A 16,370-nucleotide genomic window follows, 5' to 3' on the forward strand; every position below is an offset into this window, starting at 1 on the left:
TGGCACCCAGAGACGATCCTTACGCCATACACCTCCTTCCTCACTCAGACGAAAGGGGGTATCGGCCCGCTGCGCTAGAGCCTTCAGCTTTTCGTACTGCTCATCGCTCTTTTGACTAACAAAGATCCTAGATAATAGCTCAGGTTGAGCTACCATGCTGGAAAGACTGATCGAAACTGGAGTGACTGCAAACGGTTCCCACGATATCAAATCCTCGATCAGCTTCCACCCCGCAAATAACAAATTAACGGAAACGCTGGGAGACTTGCGGCTCAGAGCGTCGGCCACAACGTTCGCTTTTCCCGGGTGGTAGGACAAGGTAAAGTCGTAATCCTTGAGGAATTCCAGCCAACGCCGCTGCCTCATATTCAGCTCCTTCTGTGAGAACAAATATTTTAGGCTCTTATGATCTGTAAAAGCCTCGAACCGCTCCCCATACAAATAGTGCCGCCATATCTTCAATGCGAAGACCACCGCTGCTAACTCCAAATCATGAGTCGGATAATTCTTCTCATGTATTTTAAGTTGGCGCGATGCATAGGCGATCACTCTATCGTTCTGCATTAAGACGCAACCCAAGCCTGTCCCGGAAGCGTCGGTGTAAATCACGAAGCCGCCTTGACCCGAAGGTAAGGCCAAAATAGGAGCAGTCGTAAGACGTTCCTTCAACATCAGAAAACTGTTCTCGCACATGTCGTCCCACACGAACCTAGCTTCTTTCTTCAGGAGTTGCGTCAAGGGTAGAGAGATCTTAGAAAAGTCCTGGATAAATCTTCGATAATACCCAGCTAATCCAAGAAAACTCCGAATGTCACGAACATTCCTCGGTTGCTGCCAACTGAGTACAGCCTCGACTTTCGCTGGATCCACGGACACACCTTCCTTGGAGATGACATGTCCCAAAAACATGATCTCCTCGAGCCAAAACTCGCACTTAGAGTACTTAGCGTACAAACGCTCCTTTCGCAAAGTTTCGAGAATAACCCTCAAGTGCTCACGATGTTGCTCCCAGCTATCGGAATACACCAAGATGTCGTCAATGAACACGATCACGAAGGTGTTCAAGAAGGGTTTGAACACCCTATTCATGAGATCCATGAACGCTGCAGGAGCGTTAGTGAGTCCGAAGGGCATGACCGTAAATTCGTAATGCCCATACCTGGTCCGGAAGGCCGTCTTGGAGATATCATCTCCCTTAATTCTGAGTTGATGATACCCAGATCTAAGGTCGATCTTTGAGAAGATCTTGGCCCTCTGCAACTGATCGAACAGATCCTCGATGCGTGGCAACGGGTACTTATTCTTTATTGTCGCCTGGTTGAGCATCCGATAGTCGATGCACAATCGCAAAGATCCGTCTTTCTTCTTCACAAACAAGACAGGAGCTCCCCAAGGCGAGACGCTGGGGCGGATGAATCCCTGATCCATCAACTCCTGCAACTGCTTCTTGAGCTCTTCGAGCTCGGCTGGTGCCATCCGATATGGAGCCTTAGAAATTGGCGCAGTACCCGGCAGCAACTCGATGTTGAACTGCACCTCACGAGGTGGAGGAAGGCCTGGCAGTTCCTCCGGGAAGACGTCTGGAAAATCTCGCACAACCTCCAAGTCTCCCATCGAGACTCGCGTCGGCTCGGACTGGACGACACTAACCAGAAAGGCAGTGCATCCCTTCCTGAGGTAGCTTTGCGCCTTCAGCGACGAAATCAACTTGCTTGCCCGAACAGGTTTCACGATCTTGAATTCCACCTTGGGCATTCCCGGGGGAGACAAAACAATCTTGCTATCTCTGCAAAAAATCTTGGCATGATACTTGTGCAGCCAATCCATGCCTAGGATGACGTCAAATTCCGTCATCACTAGCAGGATAGCACAAACCGGTAAATGCCAATCTGCCAAGACTACGTCCAACTCTGGTACGTAGGTCGCACAAACAGTATTTTTTCCAATCGGGTTATACACTTCAAGGGTATTATGTAAGGGTTTTACAGGTACGCGCAAAAACTCGGCAAAATTTACCGAAATAAAAGAGTGTGTGGCACCACAATCAAAAAGCACAAAAGCCGCTTGGTTAGCGACAAAAAGGGTACCTTGCACTAGGTCGCCCTTGGTCAGCTGCTCGGCCTTGGCTGAGTAGACGCGTCCCGGTGCCCTCCTTTGACCGCTCGCCTGCGGTTGCGGCGTCTGATACTGCTGTTGGGACTGTGGTGGCCGAGGGAGCAGAGGTGCTCTGCTGGTCTGCCTGGCGTCGTCAGCCGCCTTTTTGCGACAGTCGCGGGCGTAGTGGCCCATCTTGCCACAATACAGGCATCCGCCTGTGTCGAGCGGGCACGCCTGCCCGATGTGGGATCGACCGCACCTGGGGCACACATTGCTCGCCTGCTGCCTGCCTGGAGGGTTGCCCTGAGGCCGCTGACGCTTCGAAGGAGGATATCGTCTCCTTCCTCCTTCGCTCTTCACAGGAAGGAACGATCGTTTGCCTGGGTCACCGGAAGGTGTCTTCGGCTCACCACCCGTAGCGGGTGGCCTCCTGCCCTGTGTACTCTTAGTGCGCTCCCAGGCCTCACTCAGGAGGGTGGCAGCAGCAACTGCCGCAGAGAAGGTCGAGGGCATGCTGGTTAGGACCCGATGCATGAGCCCCTCCTTTAGCCCCCGAACAAACTTTCCTGCTCGCTCGCGATCATCCGCGAACAGGTTGGGACAATAGGGTTCTAAGCGCTGGAATTTGGCGATATAATCCGTCAAACTCGAATTGCCTTGGCTGAGCTCCAAGAACTCCACCTTCTTCTTCTCCCTCGCATGAGGCGGGAAGTAGTTCCCCAAGAAAGCCTTTCTAAAAGCTTCCCAAGGAATGGGCGAAATTCTCGAAAACTGCATACTCCGGGCCATGTCCCACCAACTGCGGGCATTCTCCTTCAGCCTAAAGGTCCCGAATAACGTCTTCTTGTCATCGGGCACTGACAAGACCTCGAACACTCGTTCCACCTCCTTCACCCAGTGATCGGCCATGTCTGGGTCGGGCTTGCCATCGAAGGTCGGGGGGTCAAGCTTCAGGAATTTCTCATACGTCACTGCGGTATGCGGCTTCGGCTCAGAAACGGGCGCTGGTTCCCTTTGAGAACGAATCTGGTCTCGCATAGCCGCTGCTAGGGAACTTATGGAATCCAACACGAATCCCCGCTGATCTGACCAATCGTCAGCAGACCCTTCATTCGAGTTTCTTGCCATCCTTGGAGTAAACAAGGAATACCAATAATTAGAATTTTCAGGAGGCTCGAAATAAGCCAGAAACATAAGTACTATTCATGTTTAACATGAGTAGTTTAGGAAAACCCAGCAATGCTGGTACATAAGCAGAACGCGTCAAGCCTCTTAGCTTAACAATGCAAAAAAAACACCTACTAAGCAAAAAGAAAGGTATACTCACAGCGCGATGCGGATGCTCAATGGTCAAGAATCCTTACTTCCCTTAGCTCTGATACCAAGATGTAACGCCCCAAAATTTCAACTTTCAAACCTTTTATAAAACAGGCAAGAGACTAAAAGAATCTCTTTATTTCAGAGTTGGTTTAAGAAATAAGCGGAAGCCCATCCTTTTGTTAATTTTAGAAAGGCAAGTTGACCACTTTGGGCACGTTAGCTGAAGAACCAAAACATACAACCCATGCTACTTGAAAAAGGCACTTTCATTAAAAGAAGGTTCCAAAAGTACAAAATTCGGATGTCCCAAGGAAAATCCATTACAAGACCCAAAAACATCAGGACGCGAGCTAAGAGCAGGAAGAAGAGAGTCTTGAAACCATCTTGCCATCGCGCCATCGCCCGTGAAGTGCCTATTCATCACCTGTACCCATAGACTGGGTTAGTTTCGCTAAAGAAACTAGTAGGTGCACAAGATAGACTACAAGGAAACTGAATTATGTACATTTCATTCAGTAGGTTACGCAGTTTAAAGTAGATAAGCAGTTAAACAGGTAAGCAATGCAAGCAGATAAATAGTGCAAACGCGTATGTAGTGCAAGCGAATCAGTAGTGCAAGCGAGTCAATAGTGCAAGTGAGTCCAAGTGAGTCAGTAGTGCAAGCGAGTGCAAGTGAGTCCAAGTGAGTCAGTAGTGCAAGCGAGTGCAAGTGAGTCTCACTACTCAACAACCAGTGTGAACAGACTTTATGTTTCGATATTACTGGCCCGCGGGTACGCGCAGGCAAAACGTAGAAACAACTGAGACTAGTTCGGGCATCTGTTATTCTATGTATTTGAATAACCCGAAAAGCTAGTTGAGTCCGCTCCAGAGGGACGGCTTTAGCCGAGAGAGGATTCCCCGAATGAGGCAGTGCCACGGATGCATCCAACTTCTGCAGAAGTTTTGAGCTAACTATTGTAGCCCCTTTCCCCTAACTCCAATGACTGGGGAGGCCGGATCATTGCCCGTAGGGTGGTTGTTAACAACCTGTCCATTGGAGTTTGTACCGTCCTGTCCTCTCTCTTGACAGACCACTTGAAACGAACAGGTACGTTAGGGGTTGCTTAACTAACGACCCACTCTATGCTGTAGTCTTTAAACCACTCAAGCATCTTGCCTGTGAAGGCGAATGTGAGGCCATTTATGTGATTTCAGCATTGTGCATTTCGCACTGTTCGTGGTCGCACGACCGTCTCATCCGATCATCGCAGTACTAGACGTGTCGTGCACGACTACAAGTACTCTAGGATGAAGGGGGTATAGCTCCTCAAAAGAAGCCTCAACAGGAGTGTTTCACAAGGATGTAAAGTTTATCAACTTTACTATATCCTTTGAAACAGCAGTACCTTGTGCCAACATTATGCCTGCGATTTTCTAGAACCTCATCCGCTATCGGGGTATCTACATGCCTCGCATGACTCGACACCGGCCTCGATAGACGGGATACATGTTTCTCAACAGAACCTCCAACTCGTCTGCAGGACTGCATACTTAAGGAGTCAGGATCCTTGCAAGGTATCCCCCTCCTTAGACGAGGATGTAACGCTAGCTCCCATCTCAACTCTCGTCGCAAGAGAGAGAGGTGAATGCCTGAGGATGCCTTTAAGGCATATGCAAAGAGCAAAAACCTGTGCGGCATCTGCAATAGCAAAGCAGTAATAATACATACAAAAACAAGAGCCTAGGCGCAAAGCGCGGCGACAAGGTAAAGGCGGTAAGCAGAAGTGCGACACTGAACCTCGCCACGATGCGTGACGGCACATACAAACCATAAGCAAGAATGCAACACGAGATCTCGACGTGATACACGATGGCAAGTATAGACTGACATAAGGTAAAGGGCAAGGATCGTGAAACCGCGTCCTTGAGTTAAGTGCATACTCGTATAAATATATATATATATATATTTATATATATATATATATATTCATTTTATTGATCGTTTTTAGTTTAATTGAACTTAATTCAATTATCCAAGTCTTTCGTACAATCTTCCCCTACCTTGGAGGGTTACGAGCTTGCCGACGTCTGCGGACGTACACAATTGACGGCTCGGGTCGCGGAGCGCGAATGAGATCCGTCGTAGCTGCGAATATGCGATATTAACATGCAAGCCCAGACAAAGCAAAAGCAAGGCAAAGACTCAACTTCTCCAATACATAGAGTTGGGGCCAACGGTCCCAAATGACTCAAAACCAAAAAGGATGGGGCAGGGCCAAATGAGCCTTGCCGCCCAAAGAGGGATGTAGTCAATGTGAGCAGATGACTCACGTTCACTAGGAATTCCTCGCTGGAGATCAACAATTGTAATAATCTGTCCCCATTACGATGTAGCTTCCAAAGATTCCCCGGGTCTGTCGACCAAGGGTATAGGCTTGCGCACAAAAGGGGCAGGGGATCGGCCCCTACTGGCAAACAAAAAGGCAGGGGCCGATGGCCCCTGTTAGCAAACAGAAAGGCAGGGGCCAATGGCCCCTGCTGGCACACAGAAAGGCAAAGGCCGATGGCCCCTGCTGGCAAACGAAAGGCAGGGGCCTATGCCCCTGCTGACCAAAGAAAGGCAGGGGCCATAGGCCCCTGCTGGCAAACAAAAGGCAGGGGCCTATGCCCCTGCTGACCAAAGAAAGGCAGGGGCCATAGGCCCCTGCTGGCAAACAAAAGGCAGGGGCCTATGCCCCTGCTGACGAAAGAAAGGCAGGGGCCTATGGCCCCTGCTGGCAAATGAAAGGCAGGGGCCTATGCCCCTGCTGACCAAAGAAAGGCAGGGGCCATAGGCCCCTGCTGGCAAACAAAAGGCAGGGGCCTATGCCCCTGCTGACGAAAGAAAGGCAGGGGCCATAGGCCCCTGCTGGCAAATGAAAGGCAGGGGCCGATGGCCCCCTGCTGGTGCAAAAGAAAGGCAGGGGCCATGGGCCCCTGCTGGCAAATGAAAGGCAGGGGCCGATGGCCCCTGCTGGCGCAACAAAAAGGGGCAGGGAGGAAGGGCTCGACCCCTCCCCTGCCGTAGCAGAGAGCAGGGAAGAGGGGCCCAGCCCCTCCCCTGCCGTACGGAAGTAGGGAGGGGGCTCCGCCCCTCGCCTGCCGTACGAAAGCAGGGAGGAGGCTCAGCCCTCCCCTCCCTGTGCAACGAAGAACCGAGGGGGGGGAGGAATGGGAGAGAGAGAGAGAGAGAGAGACGGAAAAAAAAAGGGAGAAGAAGAGGAGGGAGAACGTACCTGGTGGTCGGCGGCGGCGGCGGAGAGAGGTCGCAAATGGCGGCAGCAGACGAGCGAGGGAGAGTCGGGAGGCGGTGAGGGAGAAGAGACAGCGAGGGGGAGGGTTTCGTATTTGAAACCCCCCCTGCCTTATCTTTTTAAAGGCACGAGGGAGGCGGTGCCTCCATTGGGTCCGGGTCGGGTCCGGGTCCGGATCCGACCCGAATCCTAACCATTTTTTTTTTTTAACGGGTTGTTACAACTGCACTTCTCGAGTAGTGTCCCACCACTCGCGAGCGTCGTCCTTCAATCGAAAGGACCCGAACATCGTCTTCTTATCGTTAGGAACAGACAACACTTGGAACACCCGTTTCACCTCTTTGACCCAACTCTCTGCCAAGTCAGGGTCAACCTTCCCAGAAAAGGTAGGAGGGTCAAGCTTCAGAAATTTTTCATATGTGGCGGTTGACGTATTCCCAACAAGGGAACCCTGATCCTGCTGTTGGCGACCCTGGCTACGAATCGCCTCTGCCAAGGAGTTGAGGGTATCCATCATGAATCCCCTCTCCTCACGTAACTCATCAGCCATGTTGCTTGAGTTCCTTGTTATCCTTAAAAAGCAACCAAGGTTAAGAGTAAAAAATTACTGAAGAAGCACGAGAAGACATAAGTATAGGAGCAAAGGCAAAAATATAGGTCTTTATTATGAAAGTCATTTATTTTGAATCCAGTCGTGCTGGTACACAAGCAAAAGGTTCTATTCCGTAATGATAAAAAGGCTCACAGACTCTGACAAAACTTGGTAGGTGCTACCTCCCCTTAGGGACGACTAGAGTACTTTCTAAAATATTCCCTTCTATTGCCTGTGCGCTTGAATCTGCGCTTAGGGGTGAAGGGAGGTGGCTCCCCATAGGAGGTCTCTTGTCCGTAGAGGGGCGTCGCCGGAGTATATTCCGGTGAGCCAAGACTATAACTTGAAGAATCAGTCGCAGGCGTGTATGTGGGTGATACAGCCCACTGGGTCTGCTGAAGGTGGTGGTTGCTGGTCTGCAATCGAAATTGCGATCTTGCCATCGTGCTCGGCCTTGCGGAGGCAAGCATCCATGGTGTGCCCTGATTCTCTACAGAATACGCACTCCTCCGCTAACTCAGGGGGAACATAATCTCCTGATGACTCATGTGGTGCCTGCTGGTGCACCAGAACGTGCGAAGGCGCAAAACCACCTTCTCGAGCATACACCTCAGCCCATGTTGTTGCCAAGGGTATTTGGTAGGCGATCGGTAGTGGGAGGCCTTGCTCATCCGTAAAGGTGGGTAGAGGAGGGCGGTTAACCCAGTAACCGGCCCCGAACATCCCCTGACTGCCCCTCCCCCTTACAGAGCAGTCTACGCGCACCCGTACCGTGACTACCACTAGAACCAACAAACAAATCCATCTTTTGGATTGTACTAAAAATAGAAACAAGAATACAATTTAGTCTAAATATGCTATAAGATATCAAAGACTTACTTACAGCGCGATGGGATGCTCAATAGTCAAGATTCACCTCTTTCTAACCTGGCTCTTATACCAAGTTGTAACGCCCCAAAATTTCAACTTGTGATTTCGAAAACATTATCGAAAAAAAACCTTTCAAAGATTTAAAGTTTTCATTTTTAAAAGCGACAACGGAAGACATTTAGAAAAGAGCACAAGTCAACAATCCTTGGTACGTTAGCTGAAAAACCATCATTTACATGAACAACAACTTAAAAGAATTGAGGAAATAAGACAATAGATTAAAAATCAGCAGTTTATTATAAAATGAGCATTCTCCCAAAGTTCAATGATCTAAAGAAAAACTAAAAAACTCTCAGAGCCAAGCCGCCAACAGAAAGAAGAGGAATCTTGAACCATGTTGCACCACGCCATCGGCCGCTTGTGAAGTCTTACTCATCACCTGCCCATGAAATGGGTCAGTTTCACAACAAACCAGTAGGTGCACAAATATATAAGTAAAATAAAATAAAGCAGGACATTCATGAGATAAGCAGTTTATTATATTAAGGCAACAAATACAATTGAAAGCTATTCTAATAAGTGTAACGTAAGCAGAGAGCTATTGTTTGAAGCATTTCAAGCAGTGTAAGACTCAATCATCTACAACTATTTAAAAAGATATTCTTTAAGTTCTGATATTAACTGGTCTGTGGGTATGCACAGATGCGAAATGTAGAAACAACCGAGACCGATCTGGGGGTTTATTATGTTAGGTATTTTCATTAACCCGGATGGCTGACTGAGTCCGTTCCAAAGGGGACGGTCAGTGACCAAGAGAGTAAATTCTCAAAGGCATTCGTGGCCCATGGATGCATCCAACTTCTGCAGAAGTACCTGGGAGTTACCACCTAGGATAATTTATGGTAATCCCAATTCCCCTAACTCCGATGACTGGGGAAGCCGAGTCTTTTGCCCGTGGGGTGGTTGTTAACAACCTGTCAATCGGAATTTTTGTACCATCCATCCTCTCTCTTGATGAACCGTAAAGGTTGAATGGGTACGACGGAGGTTTCTTAACCGCCGCCCCATTCTACATGCTCTGGTCTGTTAAACCCACTCGATCATCTTGCATGTGAAGGCGAGTTGTCACCATTTATGTGATCTCAGCATTGTGCTAAATGCACGCTTCGAGGTTGCTACAACCTCATCATCCAAACATCGTAACACACATGGGACGTACTTGTTCAAAAGTACGGTCGTACCTTTCTAGAGGTACGATTACGATGAGAGGGCAACAATTAATGTCTTATGATTCTTTTGGTTCATACATGAGATGTATTGCTCTTTGAGCAATTGGCCTGTGGAGGCCGACATTATCTCATTGATATCTATAAGGGGTTGATTGTCCACTTCAGGATACTTCATTACCTCTCGTAAAACTTATATCGTACCTGTCTTAAGGTCTGGTTACAGTAGCAATTGTCGTGGGTTTCTTTCTAGAAATGATTCTACCCATAGAGTTTTACATTAAGCATGCAATTTCAAAAGAATACGGATGAGGAACGCAAAACAGACAATCACAAGTTAAGTAATTCTACAGGTAAGCATGTATGCCAAATAAACTATTCTATCACAGAATCCTTATAATTTATTTCATTCATACAAACCCTTCGTGCGACTTTTCTCTACCTCGGGATGTCGTGCAACTGCGTGCGTCTACGGGTGTAGATGATATGAGGATCGGGCCGTGGAGCGCGAACTGGACCCGTTGCATAAATCTGCAAGTGTGAATAATTCAAGTATGCTAATATAATTTAATGGTGCGACGGGGGCATGGGTAGGATTAGGCGACAGGGAGTGAGCCCCTGACTGCCGATGACAGCGGGGCGACAGGGGATGAGCCCCTGTCGAAAATAGCGAGGCGGCAGGGGGCCATCCCCTGCCGACAGCAGCGAAGCGGCAGGGGTCGAGCCCCTGCCGACAGCAACGAGGCGGCAGGGGCCAGCCCCTACCAACAACAGCGAAGCGGCAGGGGTCGAGCCCTTGCCGACAACCACGAGACGGCAAGGGGGCCAGCCCCTGCCGACAGCAGCGAGGCGGCAGGGGCTGAGCCCCTGCCGACAACAACGAGGCGACAGGGGATCGGCCCCTGCTGACAGCAGCGAAGCGGCAGGGGCTGAGCCCCTGCTGACAGCCACGAGACGGCAGGGGGCCAGCCCCCCTGCCGACAGCAACAAGGTGGCAGGGGCCAGCCCCTGCCGACAACCGAGAGGCGGCAGGGGGCCAACCCTTGCCGAGAGAGAGAGAGAGAGAGAGAGAGAGAGAGAGAGAGAGAGAGAGAGAGAGAGAGAGAGAGAGAGAGAGAGAGAGACGGGGTGACAGGGGGCAACCGACCTCCCGTCGGTCGCCCGATCACCCACAGGGGAGAGGGGGTGCCACAGGGGCCATTGGCCCCCTGCCGTCTCTCCGGCGAACCCCCAGAGAGAGAAGGAGACGACAGGGGCCCCGTAGGCCACCTGTCGGGCCTTCGATGTGCACAAGGCAGGTGGGAGGGCGCAGCAGGGGCCGTGCGCCGCCTGCCGGGCTCCCGTCGAGGTGACAGAGAGGGGGGAGAAGAGGGAGTGAGGGAAGGTACGTACCTGCGAGGAGACCGACGACAGTGGCCGTCGTCGTCGATCGGCGTCGGCGTGGGTTGCAGCGGCGGCGGCGATCGGTGCTGGCGGCGTGCGCAGGGAAGGAGGAGGGGGTCGGCGCGAGGGGAGCGAAGAGCTTCGAGAGGGAGGCGTGCCTCCCCTCGCCCTCCTACGCTGCTCTTGAAGGGCTCAGGGGGGGCGATGAATGGGGAAACCCCGGTGGGTTTCTCTAATCCACCTGATATCGCAGGCGGGGTGCGGTGCTCGGGAAGAGGATTTTCTTAAAATCCTCTTCTCGAGTCGTTTTTTTTTTAAAAACCCTATCGAGAATGGGCCCGGGTCGGGTCCGGACCCGACCCCGCCCGAGTGCGATACAATTTTAAATTTTGTTTTTGTTTAAAACGTGGGTTTTACACATTAGATCATGCATGTTTACCTGTTCTCTTAACTGTTAAATGTTGGTGAATGCTTAATGTTGTTCCCTAATGTATGTTAAATGATTGTATTGCTTAAATTGTGATCCCTGTTACTTATTAAATATTTTCTCATGCTTAATAATTATCTCTAATGCATGAATGCTCAATCGAATTACGAATTTGTCATAATTGCATAACTCTAAAATATTGCATGAATTCTTATATGTGTTTCTTATGCTCATTTATTTCATTAGGGGGATTCGTACGCAGTATTCCTCAAATTTCTGATACCCTACTTCTGTGTTTTTTCGCAGACACAGGGGATCAGTGAAGCAACTCGCTTCTAGGAGAGCTACGAGTGTCACAATTTTGCTTGACAGTTCACAGAGGGACAACGTGACTCAGTTTTTCTTTATTTACTTTTATGTCATTTAAATAACTCTAATATGTCTCTTGCAATTATTGTTAAATACTACTTCTTTCATAATTAATAAAAAATGAGTTGCTATGGTTTGAGGTGATAAATGTAAGATCCCTTGTGGTGTGTTTGATTATCCAATGGTGAGTGCAACTGTAAGGCCTCGGGTCTCTGGGAATGTTTCCGCACTTGTTTAAAAAAAAAGAATTTCCGTATTTTCAAGGGGTATGAGTTGAGGTCGTTACATGGAGAGTGGACTTCTCATTTGGGAGTCCTTCTCCACCCTCTTTCCATTTTTTTTAATTCTATATTTGTTGACTTTTCCACTCTCTTTCCTAATTCATGTAATATTTTTTTTCTAGATTTCTCTACCTTTTTCAAACTAGTAAGGACTTCTAAGGAGTCTTAATTAGCTAGCAAATTATGAAATTCAGAATTAATTATATTTTAATAATTAATTAATTATTAATTATTTATCATTAATTAAATATCCAAAAACTTTCGGAGGGTACCTTATCCCTCTGGGAGTCTTTTTAACTTTAAATATCTTCAATTCAAACCTATTTATTGAATTTAAAGCTATTTTTTAATTGGATCTAGATTTAGGATCTGGATCCAAATCCATATCCAAAATTCATTTGGATCATAAGTTGGATCAATTCCTTATTAATATGGGTCTTGGACTGAGTCCAGATCCATATTAATTCGGATCATATGTATTGGATCCAATCTGATCCAAATCCGGACCCGACCCATCGAGGCGGTCCTTTTTTGGAAATTGCGATTTTCGGGTCAATCATAGTCTGAATTCGAAAAAGTAAAATACCGTTGAACTCAAAATTTCAAGACGCATCCAATGATATCTACTTCGAATTTCGCCTTCGAAATTCGCTCGAATTTAAAGATTGAAAGTAAACTTTTTATCACCTTTTGATTGACTCATTTAGGCCTTGTCGATTAGACCTGGGCCAAGCCCAGAGTCAACTAACATATGCCTAGTATTGAGCAGTTACCGATTTTTCTTCTATACTTAGCCAAATTTTCGAAGATCTCTAATTTGACTAAGCATGAAAATACATGCTATTACATAGAAACCCTAGCTGCATCTTATCTACAAATTTCAGAATTTATTAATTTTTATATTAAAATAATTAAATAATAATTATTTATTATTTAATAAATTTTCAAAAAATTTCAGAGGGTACCTTATCCCTCTGAGAGTCTTTTAAACCTTACATTTCTTTAATTTAAACCTGTATTTTAAATTTAAAGCTTTATTTTCATTAGATATGGATTTTTGGATATGGATCTTGATCTAAGATCCAAATCCATATCCAAAATCCATTTGGATCCTAATTAATATGTGTCTTGGACTGAGTCCAGATCCATATTAATTTGGATCGTATGGATCAATCCGATCGAGACGAGCCATTTTTGAAAAAATGCGATTTTTGGGTCAACCGTAGTCTGAATTTAGAAAAGTAAAATACCGTTGAACTCAGATTTTTGAGGTGCATCTAACGATATATAACTCAAAGTTCGCCTTCAAAATTCACCTGAATTTTTAACCCAAATTTTGCTTGAATTTCGCTTGATTTTAAAGGTTGAAAATAAAACTTTTTATCACATTTCAGTTGGCTCGTTTAGGTCTTGTCAATGAGACCTGGGCCAAGCCCATACTCAATTATCACACCCTAACATCGAGGGTTCTACCTATATTTATGCAACACTCAGCCAACTTTTCTTAAATTTCTAAGTCTAACACAGTACAAAATTACACGGTACATGCCAAAATCTGTCTGCCTGTCCTCGGTCGTATCCCTTGAGTTTATTACAATTGTGGGTCCGCATTTGTTATACTTTCCTTATTTCTTTTTGTATATAACATGTAACTTACATATGTAATTTTTAATTTTTGTTTATAAAGGAAGAAAGTATGCATGTATATATGTTAACAAGAATCTACTGGCTGTATATACCTGCTGCATCCTTGCTTGGATCGCTGGTTCCTTTGCTTCCCTTATGAGATAAATAAATATATATAGGATATATGTTTAATACAGTCGATTGTAGGTACAATCTAGTTGGAATCTCATAATGCAAGTTGTTGACTCAGTCTAACCTCGTATATGTGTTCAGCATGCTGGATTTAGTGGGAAACAACCCTTGGATCATGTTTTTTCGATGAATAAACATGTTTGTTTTAGTAAAAAAAAATAGGTGCATTTACAACATTCGATTTTTGCATTGACGGAACCTGTACACAGGTCAGATTCCAGCTATTCAAAAGCAGGTTCCCAGTAAAAACACCATGTAAATCACTTCATGGGGTCGATTGGACCAAAAAACAAAAAACAAAATTAGAAAAAATGGAAGTTGGTAAGTTGTGTGTACATACAAAGGATTGTAGCAACTTTTAACCCATATATAATGATTTGTCTATGCTATTTAACTGTTCACTTAATTGTGTTTTTATGCGTTTATCATTCTGCAAGTTATGAAAGGTCATGTAACTACTTAGTATATTACTTGAATTAGCCAGTGTACTCAATATAATATGATACATACCTAACAGATTGTACGGGTTTTGGCTTCTAACATCTTGAGGACCTCTCGGAAATTCTTATTACAGTATCTTCTTTGATCTTAATATGTCTTAAATGGTGATGACCTTTTCTTTTTCATAACATTTTCTGCAGAGAAGGAGACTCCATTGACTTGAGGAAGATGCTGCCATTTTGTGTGGGAGTCCTTTATCGACTAATAAGACAGGGCCATCGAGTTTATGTTACGTGTACAACTGGTTTTGATAGATCACCGGCTTGTGTGATTTCATACTTGCACTGGATCCAGGATACTCCCTTAAATGAGGCTTACAAATTTGTCACAAAATTGCATGTTTCTCATCCTGACAGGTCTGTTCAAGCTTCATGCTGTTTGTCTCTTGATTTTTCATGTTAATATAAAACCCTGTTTTGGACATTTGGATCCCAATTTAGATGTTGATTGACCCAAGTAAGAATATGAAATATATAATTGTTCAGCAATGCTTCATTGCTGCTGTCCATTTTAAAGAGAAGCAAGCAATAACTACGGTCACATGGGCTTCAACACATATGTGGACTTGATACAAATTTTTTGAAAACTAATACACTGGGACACATGTTCTTTATTATTTAATTGATGAAAGTTAATTTATATTTTATTTATATAATTGCATTTGTTAAGATATTATTTCAACTCTTAAAAAATTACAGAAATAATGTTAGAGGTGTCTTAGTGTATCATGTGGTGTGTGTCCTCATGTCATCTGTGGCCTATGCATGGGACCCTATGAAGCATGTGCCTGTGGCATGGAACAATTCCTTTTCTAGTGCACAACTTTATCCCTCTTACCTTGTGCATTTTACTCTTGTTAGTTCTTGCATATTCTGCAACAGAGTTATTAGCCTTAATCATGTCTTTGATGTATATATTCTGGAACCTCAATCATTTCTTGCTATTAGATGCATAGTTAGGATGATATTATTTATTTGTTACTTCCATTATGTCATTATGCCTAACTAATTACATGTTATCACTCAGAATTTCTGTCCTTAGTACTTGGAAAAGGCATGTTCTTGGGGTCATCACCTACACTTAGCCTGTTGCTTGTGCCTAGGGCCCAGTCATCTAGTAAACATTTAATCCCTTTTGATTCTTATAGTAAAGGTTCTTTGGTCATTTCCATGAATAGAGTCCATTTTATCTTTTGTTCATTATAATTGAATCAAAAGAAATTCATGTGGAGTTTTTTCGCATGGAAAGGCTGCTGATACTTTCATAGTGGTCTTGCCAGTGATTGATTTCACTTCTTTCCAGGCAAATGAGACAGGTTTTTTAAAAACTTAAAATATACATTTTGAGATGCAGTAATGATCAACTAGTTGTGATGGGTAATTTAACCATTTTATTGTATTTTGTAAATTAGCTGACCCCAATTGTTTTGGGATGAAGGCGTAGTTGTTGTTGTTGTTGTATTGTATTTTGTAAATTAAGTATTATATATCTGACCTCTGATCATTCTACATCATGAGCCTGAACTTTTGTGTTAATTGAATGAGGATTGACATATTGCTGATGGAAGTCGTGTTAAATGTAAACATATATGTATATATATGTTTACATATGCACTTCTGTACATTTCTGTATATTTGTAGTTTAGGGGTATTTTGGTCTTTTTGCATGTACAACAGAAATAAGTGTTTTTTATTTTTATTTTTATTATATTCTTTTTATTGTAATAATTCTCAGCCTTCATGGGCTTTTTGGGAAATTACCAAAGAGTCGTTGGACCCTACTCAATGGCTCTCTATGAGCCACCTCTTATATATAATGGGGTCTACCCCCTCTCATTTTGTAAGAGTTCTCTAAGGGATTGTTTCCCAATATATTCAATATTCTTTATATGTGTTCTCAGCCCATAAGCGGCTTCCTCTTGTGTTTTCATGTGTTGATCCATAAGAGGTCATATTCTCAAGCATTCTTGTGCCCATAAGTGGCACATCTAAGCTTATACCTCAGTTTGTGATATGGTATCAGAACCATGTCGACTTCTTGGTAATATTAAACTATTTTTCAAAGATATTTGAAGTAGTGAGGAGATTGGGCCTTGCCTCGGGAAGCGTGTCCACCAACCTTCTTGAAGATTGGTCATTTCATGAATACATAGAGACATTGGTGATTCAAAAGGAGTTGAAAGTTGTTTCAAGTATTTATTTTTCTTCTTTT

At 45.2% G+C, this 16,370-nt stretch overlaps 1 protein-coding gene across 1 annotated transcript in view; it reads left to right on the forward strand.

Moving 5' to 3' along the window:
* Positions 1–16,370, forward strand: part of LOC149843559 (phosphoglucan phosphatase LSF1, chloroplastic-like) — a 115,789-nt gene that overhangs the window by 31,733 nt on the left and 67,686 nt on the right. Inside the window, exon 3 of the mRNA XM_089999899.1 lies at positions 14,300–14,515. Within this exon, the coding sequence (XP_089856025.1) occupies positions 14,300–14,515 (216 nt within the window). The remainder of the gene's footprint in view (positions 1–14,299; positions 14,516–16,370) is intronic.

The sequence above is a fragment of the Nuphar pumila genome, chromosome 3 (assembly GCF_984573655.1).
Source record: "Nuphar pumila chromosome 3, dmNupPumi1.hap1.1, whole genome shotgun sequence".
Lineage (NCBI taxonomy): Eukaryota > Viridiplantae > Streptophyta > Magnoliopsida > Nymphaeales > Nymphaeaceae > Nuphar > Nuphar pumila.